We start from the raw sequence: 17,718 nt of genomic DNA, 5'->3' as shown, positions 1-17,718 counted from the left end.
ATATTGTTAACAATTTCAGAATAGTTATTTGACTTGTGATTTCCCAAAAACTTTTTTAGTATCTTCTATAAAAAAACGAATTCCACGCAAGTTGTTCCAAACTGGTCATTCAGAATTTGATACCTTTCATCATTTTCCTTACTTGTGGGCCATCAAAAATAGGCTATAAACTAATTTTGGGCCTATGGGACGAACAAAAAGATTGTATGAAAAAAATGTATGAGGTTTTGAAAAAAACATTTATTCGGAAATGAAACTAATAAACTAAAATTAATGTGATTTTTACTTCTAAAATACTTTGGTAGATTTCAATTAATTATTTGTGTGAATTGAGATTTCATGTCGCTGGCAATATTTTTAACATGGCCGCATGTTGAACGAAACGATTTTCTTTACTGTTTGCCAAAATAAAATAATATAGGCGTAATAAGTGTGCGGATTCATGTAGATTGCATAGCAGAGAAACTGATTTGCTCGTGACATACAGTAAGGGTAAGAAATTCAGTGTGAACCGTTGTATTTGACGTAAGAAATTTGCGGTGTTTATTTGGTGGTAGTTCGCGATATTTATAGTTTGTTTGTGTGACAACGGCAGTGGTTCGTGAAGATGATGCATCACCCGAACATGCATCATCAGCCGATCTCGGGGCACCCGCCGCAGCACATGGGCGGGCATCAGGGAATGCCCGGGCACCATCAAATGGCTCCACATCAGATGCATCGCGAGAACAGGCACGTAACACTAACTAGGTAGAGTAACGTTCGGCTTTTCATTATTTTATTTGTTTGTAATGCTTCGCGCCAAGATATCGCTGTACACACAATCATATCACAGATCGTTTAGTGGCAACAAACCAAAGCCAGACGCTTAGTAGCAACACTATCAGATCGAGAGTCGTAAATCGTGCACATAAATAGGTCAAAATAATTGAACATATTAGCAAGTAAAATTGAATTATTGCAGTGATTTCCTGCACTTCTTGCAGTAATTTGGTTTCCAATAATACCACAGCGGGCACATGACATGTATGTTGCAATTTTCTGTCAAAACTTGTTTATAACCTATTCTATGTTTATTGATAATTATTGTATCTGGATCACTATCTTATAAATTAAGTACATTTGAATAAATAAATCATTACAAGCTACCTGTTGAATGACTTGCTCATTAGCACTAAGGAATGGAAACAAAAGATGTTGCATTGAATATTCAATGAGAATTTGTGCCAAATGATAACTTTCACATTTCTACTGCTGGTTATAATTACCACGGTTATTGCTGAATTAATGTTCCTTTAATAGGAATGTTTGATAGATGGTTTAGAAAACTTGATATGATATGCAATAAACATTATAAAAAAAAATAGACAATTTCTAAGCATATAAATAAAAAATCAATAATTCACAGCAATCCAAGAAATCAATGACACGGTTCCTCATTCTAAAGGAGACACATTTATGGTGCCATAATATAGTATAGCTTAATGTAATTTTATGGATAAGCGTGACATAAAAGTTCAAACCACTTCGCTGGCTTGAATCTGTAAATATCCACTGCATATCATGGCTTCCTTAAAACAATCACTAATAAAATATTTTATAGATTAATTTACACTATCATATGGCCTTTGACACCATTTTTGATGCTTAATTTCAGTTTTAGTCACAGCTTAGTAAAGCGAACATAGTAATGTATACTACAATATTTAGAAGTAAATGGTAAATAAGTTATAGCATCACAATGGATTTCGGGAGAGTGTTTTATGAAAGAAAGCCATTCAGTATTTGAATAAAGCTCTTATTGCATATTCTACATTTTGTCATGTACAGTCCAGGTACATTATCTATTTGAACTGAAAACACACAAAGCTAGATTTCTGATTTGAATCAACAAGTTAGTTTTAGCTACAAAGGAATATAAAGGTGAGGGTAGTCGGGGAACATTCTGCAGTGGACGGCAATAGGCTGATGATGATATCCATGCCTTATCAACAGTATAATCAGAATCGGTTGGATATAGCTGTCACATGAGATTTCTACAGTAAAAAGTTCCTGATTAAAAATCTTACTAAGTTTTTAAAGAGGATGAACATTTCAATAGAGTGTATCTAACCAACACAGTCTGACTTTGGTGACTAGAGGTTTGGTGGAGAATATTCAGCATCCCCAATAGTCAGCAACAAGGTACTGCTAAAACTAGCTGTATCACTCGATTCTGTTTTTGGTGTCCCGAGGGAACTCCATCCTGTACTAGGATAAAAAATTACACTCACAAATTATATGGTGTACATGGTGTGCAGCCCCAAAAATGTAGGAAGAGAAAAACAGTGGATCCGTTTAATTTATTCTTAAACCTCCTGGTAATATTTTTTGTTCTTATTACTAAGGTATAAGGCATTTAGTATTAGATTAAATGGTAATTAATTTTTTATTATGTATTTCTAGTGCTAACTGTGAAAAAATATTAGAATCTCTACTTTCAACTGTTACTCTCATGCCATATGGCCACTTATCAATAAAATAAAATACTGTGATGGAGTCGTTTAATATCATTGCTTTTGTGCATATTTATTATTAGTATGATAAAGCTGATTTCTGATTTATTGATATTATGGGCTAAAAATTAAACTTGGTCCTAAATAGAAGTACTGATTAACCATTGTCTTGAACAAAGATAATGCTCTTAATTAAACGTAGCACTAAACCCAGTACTTTTTCAGACAAGTTTTATAATAGGCAGGAATGGTAGGTTTTAAAACCCAACTCATGGGTTAAGACTAAATCATAAATTATGTTGAAAATATTTGACCAGTAAAATTAATGCATTCTCAGGATTCTTTAAGTAGTCGTGATGAAAGTCCCAGTAGCTTCGTATTACACGATTCAGGCAGTAATAATAACTGAATATGAGGTGGTTACTCCAACTTTGACACTATTTAATAAAATAACACTGTCTTTATCCGAGAAAAGAGTGGCGATCGCATTGATATGCAAATATTGTGTAATTTGTTGATATGTCGAGGGTCTTTTGCGGCGCCCTTTGTCGCGTAAACTGGTTGCCAATGAAACTGACAAAGGAACATATGACGACGTCTCTATTGACGCGCGGGGACCGAGGTTTTGAATGCGAGCCGACCTTTCTTCCTTCAGACTAATATATCACGTCCATTGAGTGGTGGACAGTTGAAATAACAGTGTCTCGCCAACTGTCGAGCTGGATAGGTTACTTTCGCCGAGCTGGGCCGGTGCTGCGACAGTTACTAGGCATACCTCGAGACTATCGGTCTTGTGATGTACAGATGTGATGCTTGTATTGCTTGAGTGAACATTGTCGTGTAGCGTGATGATAGTGTGACGTGTTGGTGTGAAGGGTGCCGCTGGGGCCGGCGCAGGCGGGCGGCGCGATGGGCGCGCACGGGCAGGCGCTGGGCGGGCTGGGCGCCATGGGCGTGCCGCCGCCGCACCACACGCCGCAGCGACCACCTCACCCCATCAGGGCTATGCCACATCATCCGCAGGCGCAGCACCACTCCGTACCACCGGTGAGGGACACATTGTATTACCAGATTACCATACCAGAACCTTTGATTTAGCACCTATGTATTTAGGAACATTTAGCATTTAGAATTGGCATATTTTTGTTACACCACCAATGAAATGATTTTATTTCTGCTAAAATAGCCACTAGCGAAATTTGCCACATTCATTTTCTTATTGATAAAAATCAAGATGACAACGTCCTGTATGTCCAAAAGTATAAACTAAGTAGTTAATTTTCGGGAATATCGCAGTTAGTTTGAACTTAATTTATTTCCATTTAATATCACGGCTGAAAGCCTTCAATGTTCTATTATTGTCTACTTCTGTATGTTCCGCTTGAATCATTTTCTCGGCCTACAAGAACGCCGCTCTCTAGTCTTTGTCAGAAGTAGGCCTTCAGCGAAATGAATTAGGCTCAATTGAGTTACTGACCTAGGACCGGTTGGTAGACTCAGACAGGTGTATTTAGGTTAGCCAGACAGTATTATCTGGCTGTCTGATTGCCAGTTTCCACTTTCGGACACTTTTATTATTACGGTCCGACGTACATAGTAAAAACGAGCTACTGCTTTTTAAAGCAACTTCTAATAAGAATGAGTAACAAACGTATTCTTATTTTGCGTCTCTAAAAGTGGGAGAAAAGTTACTGATAAATCCTAAAAAGATCGACATCTGAGCTGTTGCAAAGAGTATGGTAATTTTTTTTCTTGTAGTTCTCAATTCTCTTATTCCAAAAACAATGTCGGTGTAATATATTTGTGTATTCGTTCTTTAGCAACAAATAAAGACGCTCCGGCGGCCGTACGCGGTGGGCGGGGCTTACGGGCCGGGCGCGGGGGTGTTGCCGCCGCCGTACGCGCAGCCGCCGCCGCTGCAGCCCCCCGCCGTCCCTATACAACATCCAGGTACGTTACTGAACATTCATTAACATTATTACATCGTCACAGGCCTCCTCTCACACGGAGAAGGATTGAGCGTTAATCACCACGCTTGCTCAAAGCAGGTTGGTGATTTCACAGACAGTACAATAGTCCAGGTTTCCTCAAGAGGTGTTCTTTCACCTTTTTATCAGCCATTGCTGTCCAAGATATCTTTAAAAAGTACATACAACATTCAACAATATAATAATATCTTAGTTCAAATTAAATATGGCAAGACATTCACACGACGTGATAGAGCATTTAACGAGCAGTTACATCATGCATGTTACCAAGACGCAAAAAATGGCGGATATAAATATTCGTTGCGGTATCCCTCCATCCGGTTCATTGTGTATTGTGTTGATCTACGTAAAAAAGAGGAGTACTTAGGCCGGCAATACACGGACCGCTTGAAGCAGTTAGGGCCGACAGCTTCAAGCTCTCGACTGCACATTGAACTGCAGAGTTCTATGGACGCACATACACGAATCGCTCGAGCAGTTGCAAGAGTTGCATCTGATCCTGACTGCTTCAAGCGGTCCGTGTATTGCCGGCCTTAGACGCCAACATTCGAAATTCGTTTCACGGAAAGATGTTCGAAAAACTGCATGATTTCAGTCGTTAAACGACAACTAGAGACGACTCTTACATAAATCCTGTTTTTCCCAGTGGTGTCGACGTCAACGAGCACAGTGACGCCGGCGGGCGGGACGGCGGTGGCGGAGGCGGCGGCGGAGGCGGAGCCGCCGGCCGCCACGCCCGCGCCGGACGCCGACGCGCCCGACAGCCCGCGCGCCGCCTCGGCCAACAGTAAAGAGAAGACCCCCATGTGCCTGGTCAACGAACTGGCCAGGTACAATAAGGTAACCAACAAATCTATCAAAAACTTTTACAGCTTTACTACAAAAACTTAGACTTCTGTTGAACACTTGTCTAAAAAAGTGTGGCTACAAAACGGACCTTATTTTAACGTCATAATGTCATTTTTTAAAGAGAAATGTTCAACAGGCGTTTACAAGTTTTTGGCGTTTACAAGGTTAGCGTTTTGCCTTTTTTCGCTAAAACATTGTTGTATTTATGCGATACATTGTTTTTTCCCCCCAGATTAAGCATCAATATCGCCTCACATCAGAGACTGGACCCGCTCACAAAAAAGTATTCACAGTAACACTCCGACTGGGTGATACTGAGGAATATACTGCAGAGGTTAGTCAACTTTCCTGTCGCTTCATAAATACCCTTATCTTGGATGTTTTTAACACGCTTAGCTTATATTACGCTTCACTTGTAACTAACTATGCGTTTAAGAAAATCCTAATTTGACCCACTTCCCGATCTTTGATCACATTGAAATTTTGCACACATTCTGAATTTTGATGACACTACACGGCTAGCTAAGAAACGTCATTACAAATCCAATATGGCTGCCTCCACAAGATGGCGACTTGCTGAAAAAAAAAATGTTATAAACACGCTTTTTTTCATCAGACTGAATTTGTAATTTTTAAAAGCGTGTGTTTTAGTTTTTAAAATTTTAATAGCTGTTGTGTTGTATCAGGGGTCGTCAATAAAGCGCGCGCAGCACGCGGCGGCGCAGGCGGCGCTGGCGGGCACCAGCTACCCGCCGCCGCCGCCCCGCGCGCCCGCGCCGCACGCCGCCCACCACCCACATCATCGACATGCCGGTACTATTCTATTTCATGTAACTTAGGCCCGGTTGTTGTAAGTTACGGTAAAGTTAAAGTTAAAATTTGACTGATGTCAATTTTGACCACGGTAAATTTGACGTTTTTATTATGAAATTTTAACGTTCAACAACGCTTATTGAATTTAAACCATGTTAATTTTACTTTAACTAGAATTTAACCCTAATCTTGACGTAACCGAGCTTCCAACAACCGAGCCTAGCCAAGCTTGGTAACGCTAAACGAGTCGAGCCTATCGGTACAGACGTATACTTCGACCAGTTGTCGCGACGGTACTTTATGATACGATAAATTCAATGATTATTAAGCGTACAAACTTTAAACAGAAAACTTTAATGTAGTAGATACATATTTAAAGTTGGTTCTATACATGGATGATCTTCATTACCAAATGTGCTGATTAAAAATGACAATAGGGTATTACATGCATTTTTGAAATATATCTTAAATAAATTCTTTAGTCTTAATATATCTCTAAAAAATTAAAAATATTTTTTTTTCTCACGTTATGTACGAATATAAATTAATTGTTTTATCATAATTTCAAATTTCGCGCGTATTTCGCGAAAACGCGGCACACAACGGACGCCATGATTGTTTTTTGGTCATGACATCATTACGTTAGTAAACAAACTACAGCTGTCAGTAATACATATTTTGATATGTATTGAAAATTTTAATAATGAGTAATTATGCTCCGTATCGTTGGTGTGTTGTTTCTGAATGTGAGAACACTAGTGTAAAAACACCAGACAAATTATGGATTCAAGTACCAGTGGATATAAATATGAGAAACACTTGGTTAAAAGTTGCGAGACGAGATCCCGGACTGTTATCAGATAAATCTCGTTTATACTTTTGTGAAGATCACTTTGATGTAAGTAACTGTATTAACATTACCTATCTAATGAAATATACTCTTTAATGATAGGTTAACTACTTCAAGAATCAATACTTTGGGAAATGTGGATAATATTTAGAGGTTATACACTTTTGTTTACTACCGTAATGACGTCATTAGCATGGAGGCGACATTTCGTAGTGTTCAAAGACAGATAAAAAAACCTAAAAACTTTAAACTGCAATAAAAAATATATTTATGTACCTTACGAAGTGAAACTAACATTTCCCGATTGCTTTTCCTCTAAACAATCATTGTAATACACTTTTAATTTTTTTCTCATCTAGACTAAAATACCCTATTATGTAACCTGTAATATTGATTTGACATTCGGAAAACTTGAACCAAATCGCATTACAATACTACTATTCAGTTGGAAAATTTTGACAAATCATCATACCTAAATAAAATTTCTTAATATACATCTATTCAACAGGAGCAGTAATGCCAACAGTGGAGCTAAACGCATTAGCAATGAAGCTATGCCAGCCAGCGGTGTACACAACAGTGCCTCCCGTCGCGGGCAGCAATCGCCTAGTCCGGATAGGCGGTAGTTACGGGCCGGCCCTCGTGTACCGCGTGCGAGTGGGTGTGGGCGGGCGCGGCTGGATGGGCGAGGGTGCTACTCCCCAGGCCGCCCGACACGACGCCGCCGCGCGGGCCCTGAGGGACCTGCGGCCTCTTGCACGAGCTGAAGCCACGCCCGCGCCTGCACAAGCCACGCCCGACGCAGGTTAGTATAATACGATCTGCGGGATTGTTCGAAAGAGTTTCCGCGGCCCTGGTACATAAAAGGCCTACGACAGAACGTAAGAGTCTGACACTCCCTCACCGCTGCTAACCCACAGCGGGAGGGGTCCTTTGACGATTTTTGACGTCGTTAAATAGTACAATACACTTGAACATAATGCTCTGAACTTTATGCCTATGATCCTTGGATAACATTTGGGTTGAACAAAAAACACTGCAAGGGCTTATAATGTACTCGTAATTCATGTTATCAGTAATTAAAAACAAGCATTTTTTTGTCAAATATTAAATCTTTCAAACTTTAGCCCGAAAGGTTGATCTTGCAAGACGTCTTCAAAAAAGAATGTGTTTGTATATTAACCTCCAAATTTAATACCCAGCTGGTACAGAAGCGAGTGCTGACCTGCTGAACTCGGAGGTGAAGTCCCCAGTGTCGCTGGTGCACGAGCTGGCGCTGAAGCGCAACCTCTCCGTGCAGTTCACCGTCAAGTCCGAGCGCGGACCGCCGCATATGCGAGTCAGTATATTTTAATTATTATTTGAAAGAACAAGTAGGGAATGATTTAAAAAAATTGTTAACCTGTGGGTGGTAAGTGAGGTGGTGTGGAATAGTTTTCGGATGAACAGTTTTTCATATCGCTTTTATTGTAGAAATATAGGCAATGATTTAGGTTAACTGTCAGTCATGCGAACGAAGCAAATTTTTTTTATGTTTTCCCAATCACTTTATAAAATATTGTGTACTTCTTATGAAACTCAAATCTGTAAAAAAATATCAGGAAAAAAGCTAAAGATTTACCATTCTTCTTCTTCTTCTTTCTTCTGCCTTGTTCCCAATTTTATTTGAGGTTGGCGCAATATATCTTCCGCTTCCATCCTTCCCTGTCACTCGTAATACTGACACTCACTCCCTTTCTATTCATATCATCTTTCAGGCAATCCATCTTACTTTTCATAAAGATTTACCAGTCAACTTATAAAAAATCGAAAACTCGTCTTTTCCCCCCAGGTATTCGTAACAGCATGCACGGTAGGCGACATGGAGACGGAAGGCGAGGGCAACGGCAAGAAGGTGTCCAAGCGCCGCGCCGCCGAGCGCATGCTGGACGAGATGCGGCGCCGCTGGCCGCCCGCGCTGCTGCGGGCCCGTCCGCCACACGACAAGCGCAGGCAGCAGCCCGCTAAGAAGAAACCTAGGAATCTCATCAAGGTGAATAGTTTTGCCATCGCTAAAAAAAAGGGTGATATACAAGGGATATACATAGAGGAAAACATTATTAAGTTTATAGAGGGAACGGGCGTAAATAGTGCAGGTATTGTGAAATGCAAATTATGCATTACATTTGCATATTTTAAAAAAAATATTTACATAAGTAGTAGACAAGCCATATAGGTTAAGGTCGTGACAACCATATGACAAACCTAGGGCTTTCAAATACCGGATTTTTTCAATTCCGGTATCGATACCGGTATTAGAAATTTCAATACCGTGATCACGTGATCACGGTATTGTCGGTCATGCAAATATTGCAATACTCCAGATATTAAAAGTCGTCGCTCCTTTATGCGTCTTCGAAGTGCTTTTGCAAGATTTTGGCTTAAGACATATTAGCTTGACCATCTAACTTCGTCAACATAAATTTTAGCACAATATCCGCTTTTAGTAAATTGGCATCCCGTTTACCTAATACAGTTACTTTGACTACAGAAAGGCTGTTGTAAATATTTTTAATATTGTCAAATCGAATTCGTCTAATTCGAAATTTGACTTGTCCGAGGCTCTCTAAATATCAACTTCAAGGCCGAACGTTTCCGTCTGATGAAGGCCAGGCTCCGACCAACACTGCTCCAACAAACCATTTCAGGATCTGAAACGTTCCAGTCAAATTTGGAGAACCGATTTGCCGCCGTGGAAACCACAACAGACGTTAACCAGAACCACGAATATGTGGTTCGGATCCTCAGGGAGGAAGGTTCCAGATTCTGTAACAGCGTAAGAGCAAGAAATCAAAGCTTTCGGAAGAGACATTAGGGCTTACGACCCGAAAACCCGCCTGTCGATTCGTTAGCTAAGCGGGCTCTAAACCAAGAGATCAACAAGCACGTACCTACGACGCAAACTCCGGTGCTCCAATACTCTTGACATTGAAAGAGCAATTGATCTGAATCGGGGGTCAAAGGTGTTCGTACAATCTCTTGGAAGAAGCCACTTGACGAAGCTGACCACAACAAGTGGAGAAGTCATTTCTTCGGTGCCGGCAGTCCTTTCGGAAGTGGAAAACTTGCTTGAAAAAAGCTCCAGAAGCTTTTTAACGCCGTCCTGTTTGAAGGGAGAACTCCAGAGGCGTGGAGTAGGAGTGTTGTCGTCCTGTTCTTCAAAAAGGAAGACACAACCCTGCCGAAGAACTATCGACCCATTTCCCTCCTAAGCCACGTATATAAGCTGTTATAATATAAGATGTTATATGTATAAGACTCGACGAATTCCAACCACCGGAGCTGGCTGGGTTTCGGAGCGGATACGGCACCATAGACCGCATCCACACAGTGCGGCAGATTATACAGAAGACCGGAGAGTATAATCAGCCCCTGTGTCTAGCATTTGTGGACTATGAGAAGGCCTTTGACTCGGTTGAAATCTGGTCTGTTCTGGAGTCCCTGCAGTGTTGCCAAGTAGATTGGCGATACATCCTAGTGATGAGATGTCTCTTTACTACCGACTAACAAAACAATAACGTCGTTTGGCTCGCTCGACCGACTAAGAACCCGTTGTTTAAGAAAGGTGCTGGCGGGTATTCTGGAGATAAAAGTTGGCGCTTAATACACAAGTGTGAAGTGTGAGAATAATTGTTACATACATCTTACGAGTACGTAGTTATTTATCTTATTTAATACAACTTCCTGCTACTTATTACAACAATAAAATTATAAAAAGATTGTAATACCGTAATCACGGTATTGGCTCGTCAATACCGGTATTGAAAAAAGACCAAAATATATCCGTGATCACGGTATTACGGGATCCCGTAATACCGGTATTGAAAGCCCTAGACAAACCCCTTTGAAATAAGAACGGGCACGCTAGACAAACCGAGCTCGAGCGAAGCACAAGCGGAGCCGTTGATCGCGGCGTCAAGTGCGGACGTACAACGAACCTGTAGCGATCACTGTTCTCGAACATAGTTTTCCGCAGAGAGTTCGCGGTTCTTGGCGAATATGGACGATATTAATAATATTGCAGTAGCCGCTGCTGTTGCAGTCAACCAAGCCCTTTTTATAAAGGGCGTCACAAGGGCAAAACCGACAACAGGCGGAACGCAGCCGAGCACGAACGAAATGCTCGCAGTGCGCTCGTTAGAGGCCTTTAAGTTGGTCCACACTAGACGAATTGTATTTGGCTCGTGCTCCGCTCGTGCTCGGCTCTTCTAGCGTAGACGCAGCTTTAGCTTTAAGGACGGTATATAAACTTAGTCGTATACTAAGTGACTGTTAGTTGCGCTAAGTATGTTTTTTATAATTGAAATGGTGTACAATTGTTGGTGAATCGATTATAATGAAATAAATTATATATTATATAGGTATGTTTGAAAAGTTTTCAAGGGTTGTAATATTTCACTGGCATTAAAGTTTTTTATTTGTTTGTTGTATAGGAGGGCAGCGCAGGCGGGTCTGGCGCGGCGGGCAGCGCGGACAACCCGATCTCCCGCCTGGCGGTGGCGCGGCACGCGGTCCGCGCGCGCTCGCCGCAGTACCGCGTGCTGGAGGAGCGCGGCGCGGCGCGGCGGCGCGAGTTCCTCGTGCAGTGCGACGCGCCGCCGCACTGCGCCACCGGCCTCGGGCCCAACAAGAAGACCGCCAAGCGACGCGCCGCGCACAGTACGTATCACAACTCACTATAGGAGCCGTAATGGACAATCACTGAAAAGTCATCATAATCTTCCAAGCCTTTTCCCAACTACATTGGGGTCGGCTTGTAAGAAAGTGACATTGTCAAAATGCTTGTGTTCAGGAGACAAGGAACATAACTATCTCCACCCTTATACACCTTCTTTGGAACCCACCCAATTATTTGTAACACAAAACATCTCTAACTCTTTTTTAGTTCACTCATAAGTGATCGTATTGGTCGTGCCTACCATTACATGTTTGACCATAGAATAATGTACAAGTAACATAAGGACTCTTTATGTCGCTAAGTTCACGATACCCGAAATTATCGCAGTCAAACTCTAATATCTCTAATCTAATTATCAGTTATATCCGGCATATAACTTGGCAAAGACTATACCAGCTCACACTATAGCCAGACTACTGTCTTTACCATACTATCCACTCGCATTGAGGAGTAATAGCCTCGATGAATAAGTACAATAAGCATATCGCGTATTCGCTCAATTCTGTCGTCCATAGAAATGACACCGTTAATCTGTACCAATGTAACCTAATTAAAATTCATCAAAACATCCAAAAGGGCATATATAATACGTTAATGTTACCCAAAACAAACGGCTATACATGAACGTTGCAGACGTGTTACTAGCGATGGAGATGAGCGGCAAGCCCGAGCAGAGCTGCAGCCCCGACGCCGCCGCCGCAGACGCCAAGACCAGCCCTGACGCCAAGCGAAAAGTAAGCTTCACTCTTAAGTATAAGGTTTAATTTCTTGCACATGCGAGCTAATAGATGGTTGATGTGACAAATACTTCGAGTGGTGGTAACGGGGATGCCAAGCGAAAAGTAAGCTTCACTCTTTGTTATAAGGTTCTATTTGTTGCACATAGCTCGCAGAACTGATGGCAGATGGTACAGAAAACTTTTCTCTGGTGTCAATTACCTGGAAGACACAGCGTAGGTCACTAGATGGACGGCTGATCTGACCAAGGTCGCTGAAAAGCAGTGGATGCGGGTTCCTGAAGATCGAACAAAGTGGCGATCCTTGGGTGTTGCCTTTGTCCAGCAGTGGACGTCTTTTGGCTGAAAGTCTTTTACAAAGAGCGACTGCCCTATCTGACCTCTTCAACCCAGTTACCCGGGCAACCCAATACCCCCTTGGTTGGACTGGAGTCAGACTTACTGGCTTCTGACTACCCGTAACGACTGCCAAGGATGTTTAATGACAGCCGGGACCTACAGTTTAACGTGCCATCCGAAACACTGAAAAGTCTGACGACGAATTCCTACACAATAATCTCACCATTTCAAAAGTACTGTAAATTACATAAAAATCGTGTTTTTATTTACTGTTGTAATGTATGTTCGTAGGAGGGTGATGTACCGAACGGCGGCGCGAACAGCGAGGTGCGGCAGCCGGTACCCGGAGTGCTGCTCATGGACTACCACCAGCGGACGGGACAGCCGCAGCAACCCAATGGTCAGTACCACTTTATTATTATACAGGGTCATACATAAACATAGGTAATGACGTCAGGGGTTCAAAGGTAAAATAAAGTCTTCATTCACAATATTTGATAATGGTAATATCACTATATAAACAAAAATGACATCAACGCTCAAGCACTATCATCAGTATAAAAAAGTAGGCAAATTAATGCAATTTTGTACAACTTTGTGAATGTGAATGAAAAGCAAGACAGTAAATAAAATAGTACCTAGTTTTATATTCCGATCCACACATGAGGGATATAATGTGGCCAACGGCCTCTGATTTGCGACAAATGAACACGACGGTTTGCCATATTTATTATCATTGGAAAAATTACATGACAGATAATATCACAGAAGTACTCAGGTCATCATTTCTAACGTATTAAGTGTTATGTATGTGTGTGCCAGGTGTGAGCGAGTCTAGCGCGACGGGCGGGTCGGGCGGTAACACGCCGGGCGCGAAGGACCAGCTCATGTACCTGTCGCAGCTGCTCGGCTTCACTGTGCAGTTCTCCGACTTCCCCAAGGTAAATAAATATACTATACAATACTTTATTGTGTGTTGTGGCTGCTAATGTCATAATTTTCTATACAGGATTGAATTTTAAGCAGTGCGCAAGAAACTGGTATATCTGCATGATGAGATATTAAAAAAAAAACCACCCTAAAATCAGTAAAATATGGACATAACTATTGTTACGCGCTTGGAGCTGCGCTTGCGTCAGGAAAACGGGTTTCGCGTTGCCTACTATGACGACTGTGACCATACAATCGTTACACATAATAAATATCGATAAAAAATATACGGATATATAAAACTTATTTAACTATAAGCTGACAAACTTTGAGTTGCACACTGAATAAAATGTTCTCCTGTATAAAGCTTTATTTGATTTTTGAACTGTTTGTGTTTCCAGCGCAACCACGGCGAGTACCTGTCGCTGGTGTCGCTGTCGACGGAGCCGCCGGTGATGTGCCACGGCAGCGGAGCCTCCACGCGAGCCTCGCACGACGCCTGCGCCCGCGCCGCGCTGCGGGCACTCGCGCTCATGGGGCTCGACGCGCCCACACACACGTATGTTATATGTAGCGCAACCACGCCCACTACCTCGAGCGGAGCGGAGCCGGCGATTTGCCACGTACCAAATTATAATAATAATCATCCTACACACCCATTAGCGCGGCAGTCTCGAACATTTGCCGCTGTACGAAAGCCGCGCGAGGCGGCTTCGGTCTGTTAGTTTTCTAATACGAGCGGCAAGTCAGAGCAACAGTGAGCATCGACGCTGAGTTTAACTTGAGGCAAAACACTACCGACTTGAGTGAATCCAGTAAACGTGCTGAGGCGACCTTGAGCATCAACAAACACCGACAGCGCTCGGCTCGGCCCGCGGCAAGCTTGGGCGAGGCAGCCCATGCGTTTACCTCGGGCGAGGCAAGTCTTAACCTGCCGATGATTTGCCTCGCGAGGCTACTCGCTCAATCAGTACGCGGCTATTCACTTAGAAGAGACCAATTCTCTGTTTATAGAACAGGTATCTAAATAGAGTTGTTTCGTTTCCAGCATGGCGAGTGTGGGCGGTACGCCGCCGAAGGCCGGCGCGGTGAGCAACGGCATCGCCGAGTGAAGCCGCCGCGTCCTACCGCTCGACACATTGCAATATCCCGGTGAATATCTCACAGCACGAAATGTTCGGGACGACTCGCAACACTCAACAACACTGCTTGTGCCGTTTCCGGCTATGATATATTCACGACGTTTTGTTTGATCTCGAGTCATGCAACAACTTTTAGTTAATTTCCCATATGAACTTTCATATTTTACGACTTTCAAATGTATATTTTTTTGTTATACATAACGATCTGTAAGAACTATTTAGTTATTTTATTTAACGTTTCATGGAATTATGTACTTTCGCTCACAAATTAGGTTAATTTTTTTGTATTTATTTTTCACGTCTATGTAAGAGAATAAAATCTGAGGATTTGATATTGAAAGAGCGGCGCTCATCTGACATAATAAATTTTATAAAGACACATTAGCCATGAATGATCTAAAATAACGCTATATTTATTGGTCTTATTATATACTAAACGTATCTGTTATTATATAAGCGTAGTAGTATAAAGAAGTAAAATATCATTAAAATTATGTAGGAACGAATATTGTAACGAAACTGGGGCTGTGAAGCCAAACCAAAACAGGTTCGTCGGGACTCGGCACCGGCAGCGGCGTCCCGACGAACGCGACAGTTGCATCATGCGGCCATGGTGTCTCTTAGTTTAGCTGTACTGTAGTAATCGCCGTGTCCCTCGGCAGCCGCGGCGGCACAGCGGTACAGTACGGTACACTGCGGGGGCTACGGCGATTAGAACGATGTTTGGCCTCGATTTTTAACTGACTCGTAGTTGAGCGTGTAACAATAGTTCCCCCGACCCTAAGCTATGAAATGTGTAATTTTAGACTTATGATAGACTACATGAAGCTGGCACGAGTAGCGCTCCACTTAGAATAAGGTTGAAGGTTGCTTGTTATACCTAAGCTCTGTGTAACCTATGTACCATGTAATTGTTTAGTATAGCGTTTGATTAATGACATTTAAACAACGTTCTTTCTAGATGTTTAAATATTAGTAAGTGTAATACAATTGATCGGTACGATATTTATATATTGTAATGAATTCATATTTAGAATGAATATAACTGTGTGTATGTATCGTTTAGTTTGTGTTGTCGTGAGGATACGATCCAAGCGGGGCCCGGCACCGGTCAATTGTATGTTCAGTAACAACCGATTGTACATTTCATTGTAATGGGTCCGTGATCATACGAAACTGTATCGTAACCACGTCTTTTGTTTTCAAACTTTATTCAAGTGTAGTCTATATAATACTACGTACTAAGTATATTATAATCACTAGCGATGTGTTTACTTGTTCGTTTGTATGTTCAAACGATTTTAAATCGAGGCCATCGATCAATTTCTTCATGTTCAAAGTTGCACAAGTAACTAAGCATAAAGAAATTAACTTATTATTGGATAAAGGAAAACGCCAAAAGGGCATTAAGAAGTTTATTTATTTTGTTGTAAGCAACTAATATTTTATATTATTACGTAGGTTGGAGCAAGTCCCAATTGGATTTCGTGCTTTTAGCAACTGTACTGTAAGGATATAACAATAAAAAGTTGAATATTACATTTGGTTTTACTTTATTATATTACCCAATTGTAGCTTGGTCATAACAATTACTAAAAAAAGTTTTTTGAACCGGACCTATGAGGAGATGCAGGTCACAGGTGTTAATCGGTATGAAATAATTCATACTTTGGAGAGAAAAATAATAAACTACTACGACAAAAAAAAATAACAAAAAAATAAAAAGTGGAGGTAAACAAAAATTATTCATACTGTGACAATCTTGAGGAGGCATCGCTCGGCGACAATTTCCTTCCTGTTAAGCGTACCCACATTCAATTTGACGATTTATCTAGACAGTGAATACAGATGAATGTCATGGTGTTAAACACATTCATTGCTCAGCCTGCCACTGATCATTGCCGACATACACTTATGAAGTGCTACAAAACTACAGATAAAAATAAGCAATTATAAATTTGTGACTTGTGCAAACGTGTAAGATACAATTTTGACATAGCTATTAGTTGCTAGCTATCCAAATTGGGTGAGTATATTTGCAGTTATTTTAATTATTTCTCCGCTTACTTTTCTTATAACATGCTTTGTTAGGGTTCCGTACCCAAAGGATAAAACGCGACCCTATTGTTTTTCTCTTCTGTCCGTCCGTCCGTCTGTCACCCAGGCTGTATCTCATGAACCTAACGGTTCATATAACTATAACTAGTTAGAGAGTTGAGTTGAAAATTTCACAGATGTATTTCTGTTACCGCTATAACAACAAATACTGAAAACTAGAATAAAATAAATATTTCGGGGGGCTCCCATACAACAAACGTGATATTTTTGCTCGATATCCATAAGTATATATGTTATGGACCAAGTGATAAATTGGGCAGTATACATAATGCCCGGTCATTATGAAAAATGCCCGGTCATTATGAAAAATGCCCAATATGAGAGTGCAATTTGATAATAATTATTCAAATAATCAAATTGACCGGGCACTATACATATTGCCCGTGACCTTTTGGGCAAAGTAATACAAACATATTTAATTTCATTTTCTTAACATAACACATCCCATATTAATTGACCCAGCATGGAAGTAAGCATGCAACATGCAGCAAGCATGGCTTCTGTCACGGCTCCGGCACTGCGGGGCTCCGGCGGTGCCATGCGAGCTTACGCGGCACCGCCTCGCCCCTCCGCGCCTACGCGGTTTTGAATTGCACTCTAGGGGTAGGGCAGACAAGACTACGTGGAGTCGGTTTTGCAGCGAATCGTTTTCGTCACTAAGTTCAATTTTTAATACAATGTTTTGAATCCAAATTAAATGCTACCATAAAAAAACGAGCCAAGAAAAATGAGATCAAGAA

General features: G+C 41.4%; 1 protein-coding gene across 2 annotated transcripts; it reads left to right on the top strand.

Moving 5' to 3' along the window:
• Positions 1–316: 316 nt before the first annotated feature.
• LOC110383848 (double-stranded RNA-binding protein Staufen homolog 2) lies at positions 317–16,399 on the top strand. 2 transcript variants are annotated; one of them, XM_021344776.3, is made up of 16 exons: positions 317–492; positions 596–750; positions 3,371–3,542; positions 4,316–4,445; positions 5,130–5,323; positions 5,565–5,666; positions 6,019–6,145; positions 7,504–7,800; positions 8,198–8,334; positions 8,827–9,027; positions 11,468–11,693; positions 12,358–12,446; positions 13,080–13,188; positions 13,611–13,729; positions 14,120–14,277; positions 14,767–16,399. In XM_021344776.3, the coding sequence occupies exons 2-16, from the start codon at positions 608–610 to the stop codon at positions 14,828–14,830; spliced, it is 2,268 nt and encodes a 755-aa protein (XP_021200451.3). In that variant the 5' UTR covers positions 317–492; positions 596–607; the 3' UTR covers positions 14,831–16,399. The 2 variants fall into 2 exon arrangements, with proteins under 2 accessions (XP_021200451.3, XP_021200449.3); XM_021344774.3 differs by having other exon boundaries at positions 12,346–12,446.
• The last annotated feature ends 1,319 nt before the right edge of the window (positions 16,400–17,718 follow it).

The sequence above is a fragment of the Helicoverpa armigera genome, chromosome 3, assembly GCF_030705265.1.
Source record: "Helicoverpa armigera isolate CAAS_96S chromosome 3, ASM3070526v1, whole genome shotgun sequence".
NCBI classification, from domain to species: domain Eukaryota; kingdom Metazoa; phylum Arthropoda; class Insecta; order Lepidoptera; family Noctuidae; genus Helicoverpa; species Helicoverpa armigera.
Note: the sequence above shows the minus strand (reverse complement) of the source record. Positions and strands in the feature narration are given on the sequence as shown.

Excerpts from the sequence above, each read along its gene's own strand:
- LOC110383848 (XM_021344774.3), top strand. The coding sequence starts at position 608 with ATGATGCATCACCCGAACATGCATCATCAGCCGATCTCGGGGCACCCG. Across the intron at positions 751-3,370 it reads AGGCACGTAACACTAACTAG|GGTGCCGCTGGGGCCGGCGC; the intron begins GTAGAGTAACGT and ends GTTGGTGTGAAG. Across the intron at positions 8,335-8,826 it reads GCGGACCGCCGCATATGCGA|GTATTCGTAACAGCATGCAC; the intron begins GTCAGTATATTT and ends TTTTCCCCCCAG.